Raw genomic sequence first — 17,333 nt, 5'->3', positions numbered from 1 at the left:
GGTGAATACAAGGATGGGGAATGGAGGTTTAAGGTCAGATGTCCCCTATAAAATGAGGTTAGGGCAGGAACACAAAACCATCCCTACTTCGTCATGTTTTTTCTTAGTCAGGTTGAGTCCAGTAGACACCTACATCCATGTGGTGAGAAAGAAATTGAGGTGATTATAAATGCAATTAAGAGCTTCTGGCCAATACCACATGGGTTCCATGCTATAAATTAAGGAACAGGAGTAGGCCATTCAGCCTATCGAGCTGTTCTGATTTCAATGAGATCATGACTGATCTGTGGCCTAACTCCATACCTCTGCCTTTGGCCTATGTCTCTTAAAACTTTGCTTAACAAAAAATTGTCTATCTCGGATTTAAAATTAACATTTGATCCAGCATTCACTATCATTTGTGGAAGGGAGTTCCAAGTCTTGCCTGCTTTGTGAGAATGGTTGGCCACTTATTCTTGTCATTAAGAAAAATGACTTATGCTCTTCTCCTCACTGCACTACTGACCATCTCCAAAGAGCAGTATGTGAACCAAGGTACAGCCTGTCTACTTCCATTCTGAAGCTGTTTTTAACCTCGCCACTGGATTGCTGCAATTACAGTTGCCATTCTGAGAATTGCCAAAGTTCTTTAATCAGAAATTCTTTAATGTTGCTGTAGGAATATTTTGATCAGTCAGGGAGACTGAGCTGGGTTGCTGGTGTGGTGACAGGTACAGTACTGGTAGTGTGCTGGTGATAATTAGTGCACTCTGGGAAAGAGCAACAAGAAGGCAAGAAAATCAAAGTCAGAATCCCACCCCATAAATGGTTCTATTATTCAGATTGCAACTGAGCAAAGAGACAAGGAGCAAAACAAGGATGGAAATTTCCACACAGCAGCTTTTACCCCGTTACTGTAACTTCAGGGGAAATGTAATGAAAACTGACTTTATGAACATAGAAGGGGTTTTCACTGCGCTTACAGTGAGGTTGTGGCAGAAAAGTGGAGCAGCTCAGATGAAACTCCCACCAAAGATTAAAAAACAAGATTCTCAGTAAGAGGCATAGATTTAAAACTGAAAAGGTACCAACAACACAAAATAAATAAGAAAAACACCGCACAGAGACAGCACAGAAACAATATATGAAGAAATTAGAAACTGAATTGAAACTGAACCCTCCAAGCCACCCACCATCCTGACTTGGAAATATGTTGTCACACCTTCATTGTTACTGGTCAAAATCCTGGGATTTCCTCCCTTATAATATTGTGAGTCTACCAACAGCATAGGGACTACAGTGGTTCAAGAAGATAGATTTACCTTCTCGAGCAACTAGAAATGGCCAGCCAGTGATGCTCATGTCTCATGAGTCACTAATAAGAATTAGAGCAAACAAATTCCTAAAAATAAGATATGTAAAAATCAACATCAAAAAGTATGGCACTGCAAAACGCAGCAGGTCAGGTATCATCCAAGGATTAGGAGAATCAAAGTATCAGGCATAAGCCCTTAATCAGGAATGGGGGGAGAGGGCACCAAGGGGACTGAGAGATAAATAGGAGGGGCGTGCAACTTGGGGGAAGGTAGCTGGGAAGGCAGATAGGTAGATGAAGATGGGGGTTTATGGTGATAGGTCAGAGCAGAGGGTGGAGCAGATAGGTGGGAAGGACGGTGGACAGGGAGGACAGTTCAAGAGGGTGGTGCTGAGTTGGACGGTTGGATCTGGGATGAGGTGGGGCAGGGAAGATGAGGCAGTTGATGAAATCGACATTGATGCCGAGTGGTTGGAGGATCCCAAGGTGGAAGATGAGGAAGATGTTCTTCCTCCAGGAGTCAGGTGGCTTGGATTTGGCAGTGGAGGCGGCCGAGGACTTGCATATCCTTGGCGGAATGGGAGGGGGAGTTAAAGTGGTCAGCCACAGGGCCTACAGCTAAATAACAAAAGCAAAATAGTGAAAGGCAAACTTTAAAAGAGAGCAGAGAATGAAAAGTAGCTTTAAAAAATAGCATGTGTTCCTCATGGGAAAATAAAATCCACTATCAAGACATAAAATATTTTAAGAAGCCACACTAGCACTAGCTTACCCTTGTTGCACTTGTGGTAGGTATCTTGAGAAGACATATCATGATTGCCAAACTAGAATCCAGGCAGCACTGCAAATAAAATGCAAGTTATCAATACTTGGCATGTTATTCGGCAGTTATTTTCTCAATAATTGACAAACATAATACAAATGTTTCAACACATTCAAATAAGCTTGCAATTTTCCATATTATATAAATTAATATTTCATAAAACCAACTTTTTAAAACTCTTTCCAAGTTATAACATTGCTGGCAGATTTGAAAGATAGGCTTGAGACACAAACCCAAGGCTAAAATGCTACAAAGCTGCAACCATGTGTTGGTGCAAGACACAATAAACGTTTGTTCATGAAATGACATCAGACTTTATTAGGTGGGGCAATTTGTGTTGCCATTTCTGGTTCGAACTTGGATATAACATTAGTTTTATTTTTAACTGGTGTACTAATGAACTATAGATTTTTAATTTAAAAATTTTTATAATTGAAATATGAGTGGGCAAGGCAAATGCTGTCATGAAGTGAACTATACATGAAGGAAAGAACACCAGCTCAAGATCAACTGTTCAGATCAAGAACATATTAAATGTGTTGTCAATGTTGTTAACCCTGCAATCAATCACTGCTGCCGCACACCACAGAATATATTTTTCTTCTCTGGTAATATTTTCTGTTAACTTTGCACTGGTGGGACTGGTATGAGAGTTACCATATGGCAAGTTCCACTTGTGGGCAATGTGATTTGAGTGGAATTGATCTGTAATTTTATTTAACTGACTAGCTCCATGTGTTAAAGTCCTCTGGCTGTTAGTGCAATGCTGTAAAGCTACTGCCTTTGTTTTAGGGTTTTCCTGTTGCATTTTAGGTTATTGTTTCAAACTCACAACCATTAAGTGCTCTGATTTCCAGCATCTGCAGTCCTCACTTTCTACGAGCTACAAACTGAACTCTTGGATTATTTTGGGTCTCATTGTTCATCTACACAATGGGCAAAATTGCTAAGTTACAACAATGCAATGATGTCGATAGAAGTAGTGCTTTGGGGTTTTCCTGTGAATCTGTTGCTGTAAAATGATGTGTAAATAGGAGAATATCCAGTTTTGAATACAGTATCGATTCTGTATTTTACAGATGTTGCACGTACAATTTCTCAAGAATAGCTGGTTTCTCATTTTAATTCCCTTTAGAGTGTAACATTAGATTTGCATTCCATTACAGTGAAACATGCTGTTTGTCGTATCATCTCAATTGGTTAAAATCCAACAACTATAATAAATCACTGCTTCAGGAAAATGGAACATGTAATTTATGCAACCAGTATACTATATATTCTTTTAGACTCTTGTTTAAATGGTATAGTAGCACAGCATTTTACAATAACTTCACTGTACAGCTCTTATGAAAGTAGTATTGTTACTGAAAAATCAGTTAGCCAATCAATTGCTCATTCTTCTTCTGGATGTCAAAGGAATAACATCAGGACAAAGTAGCAGTTCATATTTGACTGTTGATGTGCCATAGCTAGTTTCTCCCTACAGTTTCTATTTTGGAGCCAATCAAAACTGAGAGGAAAATCCCAAAGCACTACTTGTATAGACATCATTGCACTGTTGTAATTTAGCAATTTTGCCCATTGTGTAGCTGAACAATGAGACCCAAAATAATCCAAGAGTTCTATTTGTAACCGGTAGAAAGTGAGGACTGCAGAAGCTGGAGATCAGAGTTGGGAGTGTGGTACTGGAGAAGTACAATAGGTCAGTTAGTCCGGGGAGAGGGAGGGTTGATGTTTCGGGCATAAGCCCTTCATCAGCAATTCCTGGTGGAGGGTTTGTGCCCGGGGTGTTGATTCTCCTGCTACTCAGATGCTGCCTGACCTGCTGTGTTTTTCCAGCACCACACTCTCGACTTCAATTTGTAGCTAATGTAGATTTAGCTAAATCTCAGCCAAAGTATACAATTGGCATCATTGTCCTGGGGTTAGGGAAGGGAGGAGAGAAAATAACTTGTTAGGATTCCCAAATTCTGGGATTAAATGTTTGAAGGTTCAGCAAGAATACAATCAATGTTATGATACCTGCTGTGAAATAGCCTTATCATATTTGCAGCACCCACTTCCGGATAGAGAGGTAAAAAACCAACTGTCTATGGAACAGTTCGCCAGGAAGCTGTCACTGACTTTTGGAAAAGAAAGGGTAGAAATTGAACTAAGTCTTGTAAGAGATGGGAATAATACAAGCAGTGTGTATATAATAATATTTGTAGGTTTAGCTAGAAGCTGAGTACCAGATAAGGCAACAAAACTACTGATTTGTGCGGTGATATTTCATAATTTCCTTAATTTGAACGGTTTAATTCAAATGGGTGGCACACTAGCTCAGTGGTTAGTACTGCTGCCTCAGTGTCAGGGACCTGGTTTGATTCCTGCATCCGGCAACTGTCTATGTGGAATTTGCACATTCTCCTCGTGTCTGCCTGGGTTTCCTCCCACAATCCAAAGATGTGCAGTTTAGGTGAACTGATCATGTAAAATTACCCAGTGTTCAGGGATGTTTAGGTTAGATAAATTGGCCACGTAAAATTACCCACAGTGTTCAGAGATGTGTAGGTTAGGTGCATTAGTCAGAGGTAATGTAGTGTAATAGGGTAGGGGAATAGGTCTAGGTGGGTTACTCTTCGGAGGGTGTGTGTGGACTTGTCGGGCCAGAAGGACCTGTTTCCATACTGGAGGGATTCTATGATGTGGAAGTGCTGATGTTGGACTGGGGTGGACAAACTTAAAAATCATACAACACCAGGTTTCAGTCCAACACATTTAATTGGAAGGACTAGCTTTCAGAGCGCTACTCCTTCATCAGGTAACTAGTAGGGCAAGATCATAAGACACAGAATTTATAGCAATTTATAGTGTCATTAAAACAATATATTGAACAAAACTAGCAGGATCTTGATCAGACAGGCCGATGGGCTGAAGAGTGGCAGATGGAGTTTAATTTAGATAAATGCAAGGTGCTGCATTTTGGGAAAGCAAATCTTAGCAGGACTTATACACTTAATGGTAAGGTCCTAGGGAGTGTTGCTGAACAAAGAGACCTTGGCTTAGGTTCATAGCTTCTTGAAAGTAGAGTCACAGGTAGATAGGATAGTGAAAAAGGTGTTTGGTATGCTTTCCTTTATTGGTCATAGCATTGAGTAAAGGAGTTGGGAGGTCTTATTGCAGCTGTATAGGACATTGGTTAGGCCACTTTGGAATATTGCGTGCAATTCTGGTCTCCTTCCTATCGGAAAGATGTTGTGAAAGTTGAAAGGATTCAGAAAAGATTTACAAGGATGTTGGAGGATTTGAGCTATAGAGAGAGGCTGAATAGGCTGCAGCTGTTTTCCCTGGAGCATCGGAGGCTGAGGGGTGACTTCATAGACGTTTATAAAATCATGAGAAGCATGGATAGGATAAATAGACAAAGGCTTTTCACTGGAGTGTGGGAGTTCAGAACTAGAGGGCATAGGTTCAGGGTGAGAGGGGAAAGATATAAAAGGGACCTAAGGGGCAAGATTTTCACGCAGAGGAGGATGATACATGTATGGAATCAGCTGCCAGAGGAAGTGGTGGAGGCTGGTACAATTACAATATTTAAACAATATCTGGATGGGTGTATGAATAGGAAGGGTTTAGAGGGATATGGGCTGGGTGCTGGCAAGTGGGACTAGATGAGATTGGGATATCTGGTTGGCGCGGACGAGTTGGACCGAAGGGTCTGTTTCCATCCTGTACATCTCTCTGATTCGATGCTGTTAAGTCTTTCGTCTTTTAGAATGGGCTGCAGGTTTCGGTTCATTAATATGTAAATCCCAGAACTTCTTTTAATTTGCATTCTCAAGACAACTTAGGGTTTTATAAAAAAAGTGACATGTCAGCTCAGACGTTTGTTCAATGTATCATTTTACTTGCATGACAGCTATAAATTCTGTGTCTTACGTACCTGCCCCACGAGTTATCCGATTAAGGAGCAGCGCTCTGAAAGCTAATACATCAAAATAAACCTGCTGAACTGTAACCTGGTGTTGTGTGATTTCTAATTTCATAAAATATTAGTTCCTGTTCAGTTTTGATTCGCTGTCCAACTCTTCACATGTCTATTAAATTAAGTGATCTGTTCAGACATTTGCAAATCATTTTGCCGAACATACAGAGCCAAACTGGATAGGGTCATAAACTGATATTGCATTAGCTGTTATCTTTTGCTTCCAATTATGCAGCTTGCGAATTTAAATGATTATAGTGTGTACCAACATTGAGCATGCTATTAGGTGCTTCCATGCCTGATTAGGTATACAAAGTTGAGGGAGGCTGGCAGGACTTAAATTATTTAATGCGTCCTCCATCTCCCAGAAGACAAGGTGCATTGTGGCTGAATCTGGTCCTGCAAGTAATTCTAAAAATGATTTTGATATGAGGAACAATTAATAATGGCACAAAACGTTTACAGCTGTAGATTGTCAGTCATCATTTAACTGGTGCATTTGCCGTGGCAATGTTTCTAATCAGAGGTCACTTTCTAAATAATCAGCACTCTCTTTTCATACAAGATAAAATGTTGCTCTCCTTTTGTATTTTGTCCCAATGAGTGCAAGATGAAAAGCTTCCACAAAATGTGCCCTTTCTCAGCTTTACTCAAGTTCTGTACAATCAGATAACCATTGTACCTGAACAGGAAGTCTTCGGTACAGCTATGTAGTTTTCTGCTAACCACTCAATATACAACTAGATTTATAATATAAATATGCAGAAAAATATCATACTTAGTTTGTCATATTCATTCATTTATATGTCCAGATGGCATATGGATCATTAAATTCTTCCTTACCTTCAATGGCAGTATGCACGGCAGTTTGGTCAGAAATGTTTGAAACTGATTGCATATTGTAGTCCACAGATTGCTGGGTAAATCCATAGGCAGAGCTTCCATGTAAGTGGCTATGTTATCTAAACAGCGAAGCATGGCTCCTCCTGCTGGCAGGTTCTTCTTGTTGTTTAAACCCTGTGCCACATTTGTATCACAAATATTCAATGCAGTGCCGTATTAAACAAAGACATACTTTATTTAATAGTTATCACTTTTCACCTGGAATAATAGTTAATTGTTTACTTTTTCTCTATAACATGGTATTTCCTAAATTTGCCAAGAAGGATTTCTAACTTATATTTTCTTTCTAAGCTCCACAGTACCTCCAGTAGTTGATTCAATGCCGCCACTGAACTCAGCTCATTGAAGTCCATTAGAGACGAGGCCAAAGTTCGAAGGAAGCTTCCATCTAACATCAAAATAAAATTACAATTTCAAAATGTATTAATGCATTTGGGAAACTGTTAAATATTGGTACTCTGCATCAAAAGATATTTATTATAAATTATCATACCTTTAATGTTGCTTTGGAAGAGCTGTGGAAGTATACCATTGGGAGCAAGCTGATGAAAAATGCAGCGTAAAAATTGCTTTGCCACACCAGCAGCATTGCCAGGAATCATCATGCTTAAAAAATATAAAATGTATATTTCACAATTTGTTAAAAATTTATGCAAACATCGACCATGCAATGTCATATTTCAGAAGGAAATGCAAAAATAGCATTCCAAACTTGACAAAGAGATCATGAAAAAAATCTGAACATATTACTTCAAGACAAAGCCCCTAATTTCTCACAAAGAGAACAGCATGTACATATAATGAAGGATTTGCACCACGTAGGTCCTAGGTTTAATCCACAGTCTGTAATAAATCAGCTGATTACAAATGAACCAGCAGGATAGGTGGCAAAAAAATCATGGCAGAATTGGAATATTAATTAGGTGCTTAACTGTGTGAAATTGGTTTTGATTGATGATTTATCCACGCTACTTATAAGAGCAAGCGAAAATTGTATTGGTTGGATTGCAGGTACAAGACATGGAACGGAATGATTTTATTTGAAGAGATTCAAGTGTATCAAGATTAGGTTCCAGATTAAGACCTTTCTATCACTTCTTTCCCACAACCCCTCTGACTGACTCCTCGCACATTTGAGACCAACATCCTGCTCCATTGATTTTATTCCCAATTACCAGCTAAAACTCAATCTCCCCTCCTGGGCTTACTGACTTGTTAAAAGTTCTCACTCTTCAGATGCTATTCCTCTCTCCTTTAACTCTACCATCATCATAATTCTCCTCAGAAAATCCTTTTTGATTTTATTTGATGTATTATTGTCACATGTACTGAGATACAGTGATAAGTAATGTCTGCATGTAATCCAGTTAAATCATACCTTAGGTAATAGAACAGAATGCAAAAAATTGTATTACAGCTAAAGAGAAGATGCAGAAAAAGGTCAACTCTAATGTATGAGAGGTCCTTTCTTAAGTCTGATAACAGTGGGGAAGAGGCTTCTTGAATCTGTTGGTGCATGTTTTCAAGCTTATGGATCTTCTGCCCAATGGAAGAGGGTGGAGAAAAGAGTATAATCAGAGCAGGACGGTCCTTTGATTATTTTGGCTGCTTTCCCAAGGCCATGGGGATATAGATAATAGACAATAGACAATAGGTGCAGGAGTAGGCCATTCTGCCCTTCGAGCCTGCACCACCATTCAATATGATCATGGCTGATCATCCTTAATCTGTATCCTGTGCCTGCCTTATCTCCATAACCCTTGATTCCACAATCCTTGAGAGCTCTATCCAACTCTTTCTTAAATGAATCCAGAGACTGGGCCTCCACTGCCCTCTGGGCAGAGCATTCCACACAGCCACCACTCTCTTGGTGAAGAGGTTTCTCCTCATCTCTGTCCTAAATGGTCTACCCTGTATTTTTAAGCTGTGTCCTCTGGTTCGGCACTCACCCATCAGTAGAAACATGTTTCCTGCCTCCAGAGTGTCCAATCCTTTAATATCTTATATGTCTCAATCAGATCCCCTCTCAGTCTTCTAAACTCAAGGATATACAAGCCCAGTTGCTCCAGTCTTTCAGTGTAAGGTAATCCCGCCATTCCAGGAATTGACCTCGTGAACCTACGTTGCACTCCCTCAATAGTCAGAATGTCTTTCCTTAAATTTGGAGACCAGAACTGCACACTGTACTCCAGGTGTGGTCTCACCAGGGCCCTGCACAGCTGCAGAAGAACGTCTTTGCTTCTATACTCAATCCCTCTTGTTATGAAGGCCAGCATGCTATTAGGAGAAAGTGAGGACTGCAGATGCTGGAGATCAGAGCTGAAAATGTGTTGCTGGAAAAGCACAGCAGGTCAGGCAGCATCCAAGGAACAGGAGAATCAACATTTCGGGCATAAGCCCTTCTTCAGGATTCCTGAAGAAGGGCTTATGCCCAAAACGTCGATTCTCCTGTTCCTTGGATGCTGCCTGACCTGCTGTGCTTTTCCAGCAACACATTTTCAACATGCTATTAGCCTTCTTCACTACCTGCTGTACCTGCATGCTTACCTTCATTGACTGGTGTACTGTACTGCCCCTTTACCTAAATTGATTCCATTTAGGTAGTAATCTGCCTTCCTGTTCTTGCCACCAAAGTGGATAACCATATATTTATCCACATTAAACTGCATCTGCCATGCATCTGACCACTCACCTAACCTGTCCAGGTCACCCTGTAATCTCCTAACATCCTCATCACATTTCACCCTGCCACCCAGTTTATTATCATCAGCAAATTTGCTAATGTTATAACTAATACCATCTTCTATATCATTAACATATATTGTAAAAAGCTGCAGTTCCAGTACTGATCCCTGCGGTACCCCACTGGTCACTGTCTGCCATTCCAAAATGGAGCCATTTATCACTACTCTTTGTTTCCTATCAGCTAACCAACTTTCAATCCAAGTTAGTACTTTGCCCTCAATACCATGCGCCCTAATTTTGCTCACTAACCTCCTATGTGGGGCTTTATCAAAAGCTTTCTGAAAGTCCAGGTACACTACATCTACTGGATCTCCCTCGTCCATCTTCAGAGTTACATCCTCAAAACAATCCAGAAGATTAGTCAAGCATGAATTCCCCTTCATAAATCCATGCTGACTCTGACTTATCCTGTTACTACTATCCAGATGTGTCGTAATTTCATCCTTTATAATAGACTCCAGCATCTTTCCCACCACTGAGGTCAGACTAACTGGTCTAAAATTTCCTGCTTTCTCTCTCCCACCTTTCTTAAAAAGTGCTACAACATTAGCCACCCTCCAATCCGCAGGAACTGATCCCGAATCTATCGAACTCTGGAAATAATCACCAACGCATCCATGATTTCCTGAGCCACCTCCTTCAGTACCCTGGGATGTAGACCATCAGGCCCTCGGGGACTTATCAACCTTCAGACCTAACAGTCTCTCCAACACCAATTCCTGGCAAATATAAATTCCCTTCAGTTCAGGTTCTTCAGCCACTGTTACCTCAGGGAGATTGCTTGTGTCTTCCCCAGTGAACACAGATCTGAAGTACCAATTCAATTCTTCTACCATTTCTTTGTTCCCCATAATACATTCCCCTGTTTCTGTCTTCAAGGGCCCAATTTTAGTCTTAACCATTTTTTTGCCTTTCACATACCTAAGAAAACTTTTACTATCCTCCTTTATATTATTGGCCGGTTGATCTTCAAATCTCATTTTATCTCTGTGTATTTCCTTCTTAGAAATCCTCTGTTGTTCTTTAAAAGCTTCGCAGTCCTCCATTTTCCCACTTATCTTTGCTATGTTATACTTTTTCTCTTTTAACTTTATATGTTTCTTAACTTCCCTCGTCAGCCAAGGCCACCCATGCCTCCTCCTAGGATCATTCTTCCTTTTTGGAATGAACTGATCCTGCAACTTCTGCATTATACACAGAAATATCTGCCATTGTTCCTCCACTGTCATCCCTGCTAAGGTATTGCACCATTGAACTTTGGCCAGCTCCTCCCTCATAGCTCCATAGTTCTCTTTATTCAACGGAAAATTGTCACTTCCGATTGTACCCTCTCCCTCTTAAATTGCAGACTGAAGCTTATTGTATTATGGTCACTACTTCCCAATGGCTCCTTCACTTCGAGGTCCCTGACCAATTCTGGTTCATTGCACAATACCAGATCCAGAATTGCCTTCTCCCTGGTAGGCTCCAGCACCAGCTGTTCTAAGAATCCATCTCGGAGGCACTCCACAGAGTCTCTTTCTTGAGGTCCAATACCATCCTGATTCTCCCAGTCTACCTGCATGTTGAAATCCCCCATAACAACAGTAGTAACATCTTTGCAACAGGCCAATTTCAGCTCCTGATTTAACTTACATCCGACATCCAGACTATTGTTTGGGGGCCTGTAGATAACTCTCAAGAGAGTCTTTTTACCCTTAGTATTTCTCAGATCTATTCACACTGACTCTACATCCCCTGATTTAGGTCCCCCCGCGCAAGGGACTGAATATCATCCCTTACCAACATGTCCACCCCACCCCCTCTGCCTGTCAGTCTGTCTTATGATAGCACGCGTAGCCTTGAGTATTCATTTCCCGGGCCTTGTCCACTTGAAGCCACGTCTCTGTTATCCCCACAATATCGTATCTGCCAATTTCCAAAAGAGCCTCAAGCTCATCCATTTTATTTCTCATGCTTTGTGCATTCATGTATAGTATTTTTAATTTGTTACTGCCCTCACCCTTCCCATCAACTCCTATTTCATTCAACCTTACAGCACGATCCCTTTCTGAGTTTTCTACCTCATTGATACAGTTGTCTTTCTTGACTTCCCTTGTTCTAACTTTCACTCCAATTTCCTTCTTAAACATCCAGTTTGTCCCCTCCCCCCCGCTACTTAGTTTAAACGTAGCTGTGTTGAAGTAGCAAACCTGCCTGCCAGAATGCTGGTCCCTAATCTATTAAGGTGCAAACCATCTCTCTTGTAGAATTTATGCTTACCACAAAACACACCCCATTTGATGGAGTAAATGAATGGAAAGCTAGTTGGCATAGACTGGGCTACATTCACAACTCTGTAACTTCTTGCGATCTTGGGCAGAGCAGTTGCTTTACCAAGCTATAATGTATCCTGATAGGGTTCCATTGGGTATCTACAAAAACTGGGAAAAGTCATTGTGGACACACTGAACTTCCTTTGTCTTCTGAGGAAAGACAGTTGTTGTGCTTTCTTGACCATAACATTGTTGGGGATGGACCAGGACAAATTGTTAGTGATATTTACTCCAAGGAACTTGAAGCTCTCAACCATCTCCACCTCAGCATTGTTGATAAAGACAATGATATGACCTCCACTCCACTTCCTTAAGTTGATGACCAACTCTTCCATTTTGCTGACATTGCGGGAGAGATTGGTGTCTTTACACCATGTCACTAAGCTCTCTATCTCTTTCCTGTACGCTGTCTCATTGTTGGTTAAGGTCCAACCACTAGAGTGTGTCATCAGCAAACTTGTAAATGGAGTTGATGCAGAATTCAGCCACACAGTTGTGAGTGAAAAAGTAGTATAGTAAGGGGCTGAGTATTCAGCCTCGCAGGGCACTGGTATTGAGGATTGTTATGGAGGAGGTGTTGTCACCTATCCTTACTGGTCGCAGTCTACAGGTCAGGAAGTCAAACATCCAGCTGCAGTTAGGGGAACAGAGTCCTAGGTCTCAGAGATTGCAGATGAGTTTGGTAGGAAATGTGTTGTTGAACATGGAGCTAAAGTTAATAAATAGGAGTTTGACACAGTTGCCCTTGTTATCCAGATGTTACAGGGATGAGTGCAGGCCAGGGAGATGGCATGAGCCATGGACCTGTTGTGACAGGAGGTGCATTGTTGTGGATCAAAGCAAACTAGGAGACTGGATTTAATTTGTGCCATTACTAAGCTCTCAAAGTACTTCATAATGATGGAAGTCAGAGCCACTGAGCAGTAGTCAAAGAGTCACAGAGTCATAGAGATGTACAGCATGGAAACAGATCCTTCAGTCCAACTGGTCCATGCCAACCAGATATCCCAACCCAATCTAGTCCCACCTGCCAGCACCCATCCCATATCCCTCCAAATCCTTCCTATTTATAAACCCATCCAAATGCTTCTTAAATGTTGCAATTGTACCAGCCTCCACCACATCCTCTGGCAGCTCATTCCATACACGTACCACCCTTGTGCCCCTTAGGTCTCTTTTAAATCTTTCCCCTCTCACCCTAAACCTATGCCCTCTAGTTCTGGACTCCCCGAACCCAGGGAAAGACTTTGTCTATTTATCCTATCCATGCCCCTCATAATTTTGTAAACCTCTATAAGGTCATCCCTCAGCCTCCGACGTTTCAGGGAAAACAGCCCCAGCTTGTTCAGTCTCTCCCTGTAGCCCAGATCCTCCAACCCTGGCAACATCCTTGTAAATCTTTTATGAACCCTTTCAAGTTTCACAACATCTTTCCGATAGGAAGGAGACCAGAATTGCATGCAATATTCTGACAGTAGCCTAACCAATGTCCTGTACAGCTGCAACATGACCTCCCAACTCCTGTACTCAATACTCTGACCAATAAAGGAAAGCACACCAAATGCCTTCTTCACTATCCTATCTACCTGCGACTCCACTTTCAAGGAGTTATGAACATGAACTCCAAGGTCTTTTTGTTCAGCAACACTCACTGGGACCTTACCATTAAGTGTAAAAGTCCTGCTAAGATTTGCTTTCCCAAAATGCAGCACCTCACATTTATCTGAATTAAACTCCATCTGCCACTTCTCAGACCATTGGCCCATCTGGTCCAGATCTTGTTGTAATCTGAGATAACCCTCTTCACTGTCCAGTACACCTCCAATTTTGGTGTCATCTGCAAATTTACTTCTTATACTCACATCCAAATCATTTATGTAAATGACAAAAAATAGAGGACCCAGCACCGATCCTTGTGGCATTCCACTGGTCACAGGCCTCCAGTCTGAAAAACAACTCTCCACCACCACCCTCTGTCTTCTACCTTTGAGCTAGTTCTGTATCCAAATGGCTAGTTCTCCCTGTATTCCATGAGATCAAAGTTGCTAATCAGTCTCCCATGGGGAAGCTTGTCGAATGCCTTACTGAAGTCCATATAGATCACATCTACTGCTCTGCCCGCATCTACTGCTCTGCCCTCATCAATCTTCTTTGTTACTGCATCAAAAAACTCAATCAAGTTTGTGAGACATGATTTCCCACACACAAAGCCATGTCGACTATCCCGAATCAATCTTTGCCTTTCCAAATACATGTACATCCTGTCCCTCAAGATTCTCTCCAACAACTTGCCCACCACCGAGGTCAGGCTCACCGGTCTATAGTTCCCTGGCTTATCTTTACCGCCCTTCTTAAACAGTGGCACTATATTTGCCAACCTCCAGTCTTCTGGCACCTCACCAATGACTATCAATGATACAAATATCTCAGCAAGAGGCCCAGCAATCACCTCTTTAGCTTCCCACAGAGTTCTCCAGTACACCTGATCAGGTCCTGGGGATTTATCCACTTTTAACCGTTTCAATTGGTCCAGCACTTCCTTCTCTGTAATCTGGACATTTTGCAAGATGTCACCATCTATTTCCCTACAGTCTATATCTTCCATATTCTTTTCCACAGTAGATACTCATGCAACATATTCATTTAGTATCTCCCCCATTTTCTGTGGCTCCACACAAAGGCCCTTTGCTGATCTTTGATGGGCCCTATTCTCTCCCTAGTTACCCTTTTGTGCTTAATAGATTTGTAAAAACCCTTTGGATTCTCCTTAATTCTATTTGCCAAAGCAATCTTATGTCCCCATTTTGCCCTCCTGATTTCCCTCTTAAGTATATTCCTACTTTCTTTATACTCTTCTAAGGAGTCACTCGATCTATCCTGTCTATACCTGACATATGCTTCCTTTTTCTGAACCAAACCCTCAATTTCTTTAGTCATCCAGCATTCCCCATACCTACCAGCCTTCCCTTTCACCTTGACAGGAATATGCTTTCTCTGGATTCTTGTTATCTCATTTCTGAAGGCTTCCCATTCTCCAGCCGTCCCTTTACCTACGAGCATAGTCATTAAGGCACATTTCCTGATTTTTCTTTAGCACCATGATGGTGGTGGTTTTGACGCAGGTAGGAAACTCATAATAAGGAGATGTTAAAGGTATCTGCAAATACTCCCAGATGGGCTCGCTTTGTAGACCATAACCACATGGTCACAATCAGCATGCGTTCGTGTGTTAGTCTGAAATGCTAGTTTAGTCTGGTATTGTCTTTTGGTGTCCCTGAATGGATTTGCAAAGGTAGTACCTAGATTTCCTGTACAGGTCAGGGTCACCCGACTTGAAAGCCTCAGACCTGGACTTCAGTAGGGAGTGGATCTTCCGGTTCATTCAAGGCTTCCTTAGGGAACACTTGGACTAACTTCTTTGCCACATGGTCCTCTACACACTTATTGACGAAGCATACTCATTTAGGTGGGTCACTGTGCTCTTGAATATGGACCAGTCCATCAACTCGAAGCAGTTAGGTAGGAGCTCATCCATTACCTCAGACCAGCACTGTAGGCGTTTCTGTACTTATTCTTGATCCCACCATTTTGCAAGCTGCTGCCCATCTCCAACCTCCCTTTTTTTTCCTCCAAACTCCCTGAATTTGTTGCCTTCCAAATTAGTGCCAATCTTTCCTGAAAATCCATGTTTGAATCCCTTCAATTAATTGTTTGCCTGCCTCCTCCTTGCCAAGGCCTGATACAAGTGGTTGCATGCTGTGCCATTTGTGGCTGAAAATTGTAAATGTGGCTAGATTTCTACTATACAAGCTTGACTGGCATATAAAGCAATCTTGTTCCACTTTCATTTATAGGCCTGTATTGAAACAGCATCAGGAGGACCATGGCCATTCAAGAGGTAGCCACAAAGCCAGTCCACTTCCCTCTTTTGAAGCCTGTCGTCAATTTTAAAACGGAGGCATCTTGTTTTCAGGTATGAAATAGACAAGCAGCAGTTCAAAGTCTACCAAATAAAAATCTCCAGTCTGTTTCCTCCCTGCAATAAAAGTTATTTGTAGATGTATGAAAGAAAAAGGGTCAAACAATTACTGCACACTGCACTATGAATAAATGGCAAACTCAGAGTATAATCGTGCATTCCTGCTCTGAACCATATGCTGGTGACATGTTCCCTTCAATGAAGCAGGAAACATCAGACAGACAGCCCTTCTGGTTCAATGCAATTCCACCTATTCCTAGCCTATTACTGAAAATCAATGATCAACAAAGACCAATGACTTTTCCTTGTCCCTCAGCTACTGAACAAAGGCTTAAGTAGGTTTTATGATGGGCGATAGATTCAGGGTGGGATGTTTTGCAAAAAAAAAATAGAAACACAAAAGTTTTTGCATTACTGTAACAACAAAGGCAAGCAAATACCTTTCTGCTTGACCAGAGAAAAGAGTGCTTGATGCCAATCTGAAACAAAAAATCATCAGGATTGTTACTCATTAGCACACAACAAATGAGTTACTCAGTTACTTTCACTTCAAAACAATGATTCATGTGTCAGAAAAATACAAGCATTGCTGTTTTGATAAAATATTCACTGTAGGCAACTCATTTTCATAGTTTCATTAACACATTTCAAACAAGATATTACAAACTGTGGTTACCTTCCAACTGACTGCAGAATATCAAGCAGCAAGGGAGCAGCTAAGTCTGGGCTCAAGTGAGTGAATGTTGAAAGTACAACAATAGCCAACCCCAACGTTTCTTCATCATACTCTTCAAGAACAGCCCCACAGTCAAGACATCTGTAACAAAGAATGAAATGTTAGAATCTTCTTCAACATTAAAAGTATAAGTCTGGGTGTGAACTATAAGTCCACTATCTATGAATTCAAATTCCACAATAGCAGTCTGTAAAACTTACAAAAGCTGGATTAAGAATTCATGGGGCCTTGGGTGCCAAGAGCATTTGGAACCTATCCACACATCTACAATAAGGAGCACTTGGCCTTACATGCAACCAACTTGCAAAATTAGGTTGACCTGGTTCTGACAATCTTCTTAACTGTGATAAGGTTTGATGAAGTAATTGTTCTTTGTTATGTGAATTTCATCAGTAGCTTCATATCTGAATGGGATTCATTGATGTAGATTAAAAGTATAAATGTTAATCCTACCAAGAAGGCATCCTAAATCAATGTAGTCCATACACCACAAAAACTGCTGAATTGTCCTATAATTCACTGCATCATAACATCATGTAGTTCAAAGAGGTCTGTGGGCCCATTGACTTTG

The 17,333-nt window shown here is 41.2% G+C and overlaps 1 protein-coding gene across 3 annotated transcripts in view; it reads right to left on the bottom strand.

Moving 5' to 3' along the window:
• Positions 1-17,333, bottom strand: part of LOC132818384 (protein unc-79 homolog) — a 213,267-nt gene that overhangs the window by 42,211 nt on the left and 153,723 nt on the right. For all 3 annotated transcript variants that reach the window (XM_060829360.1, XM_060829361.1, XM_060829362.1), the window contains 6 exons: positions 16,703-16,843; positions 16,467-16,505; positions 7,481-7,593; positions 7,290-7,375; positions 6,928-7,101; positions 2,067-2,135 (listed from right to left, as the gene is read on the bottom strand). In XM_060829360.1, coding sequence (XP_060685343.1) covers positions 2,067-2,135; positions 6,928-7,101; positions 7,290-7,375; positions 7,481-7,593; positions 16,467-16,505; positions 16,703-16,843 — 622 coding nt within the window. The remainder of the gene's footprint in view (positions 1-2,066; positions 2,136-6,927; positions 7,102-7,289; positions 7,376-7,480; positions 7,594-16,466; positions 16,506-16,702; positions 16,844-17,333) is intronic.

The sequence above is a fragment of the Hemiscyllium ocellatum genome, chromosome 8 (assembly GCF_020745735.1).
Source record: "Hemiscyllium ocellatum isolate sHemOce1 chromosome 8, sHemOce1.pat.X.cur, whole genome shotgun sequence".
NCBI classification, from domain to species: Eukaryota; Metazoa; Chordata; class Chondrichthyes; order Orectolobiformes; family Hemiscylliidae; genus Hemiscyllium; species Hemiscyllium ocellatum.
This window is presented reverse-complemented; position numbering and strand designations above follow the sequence as displayed.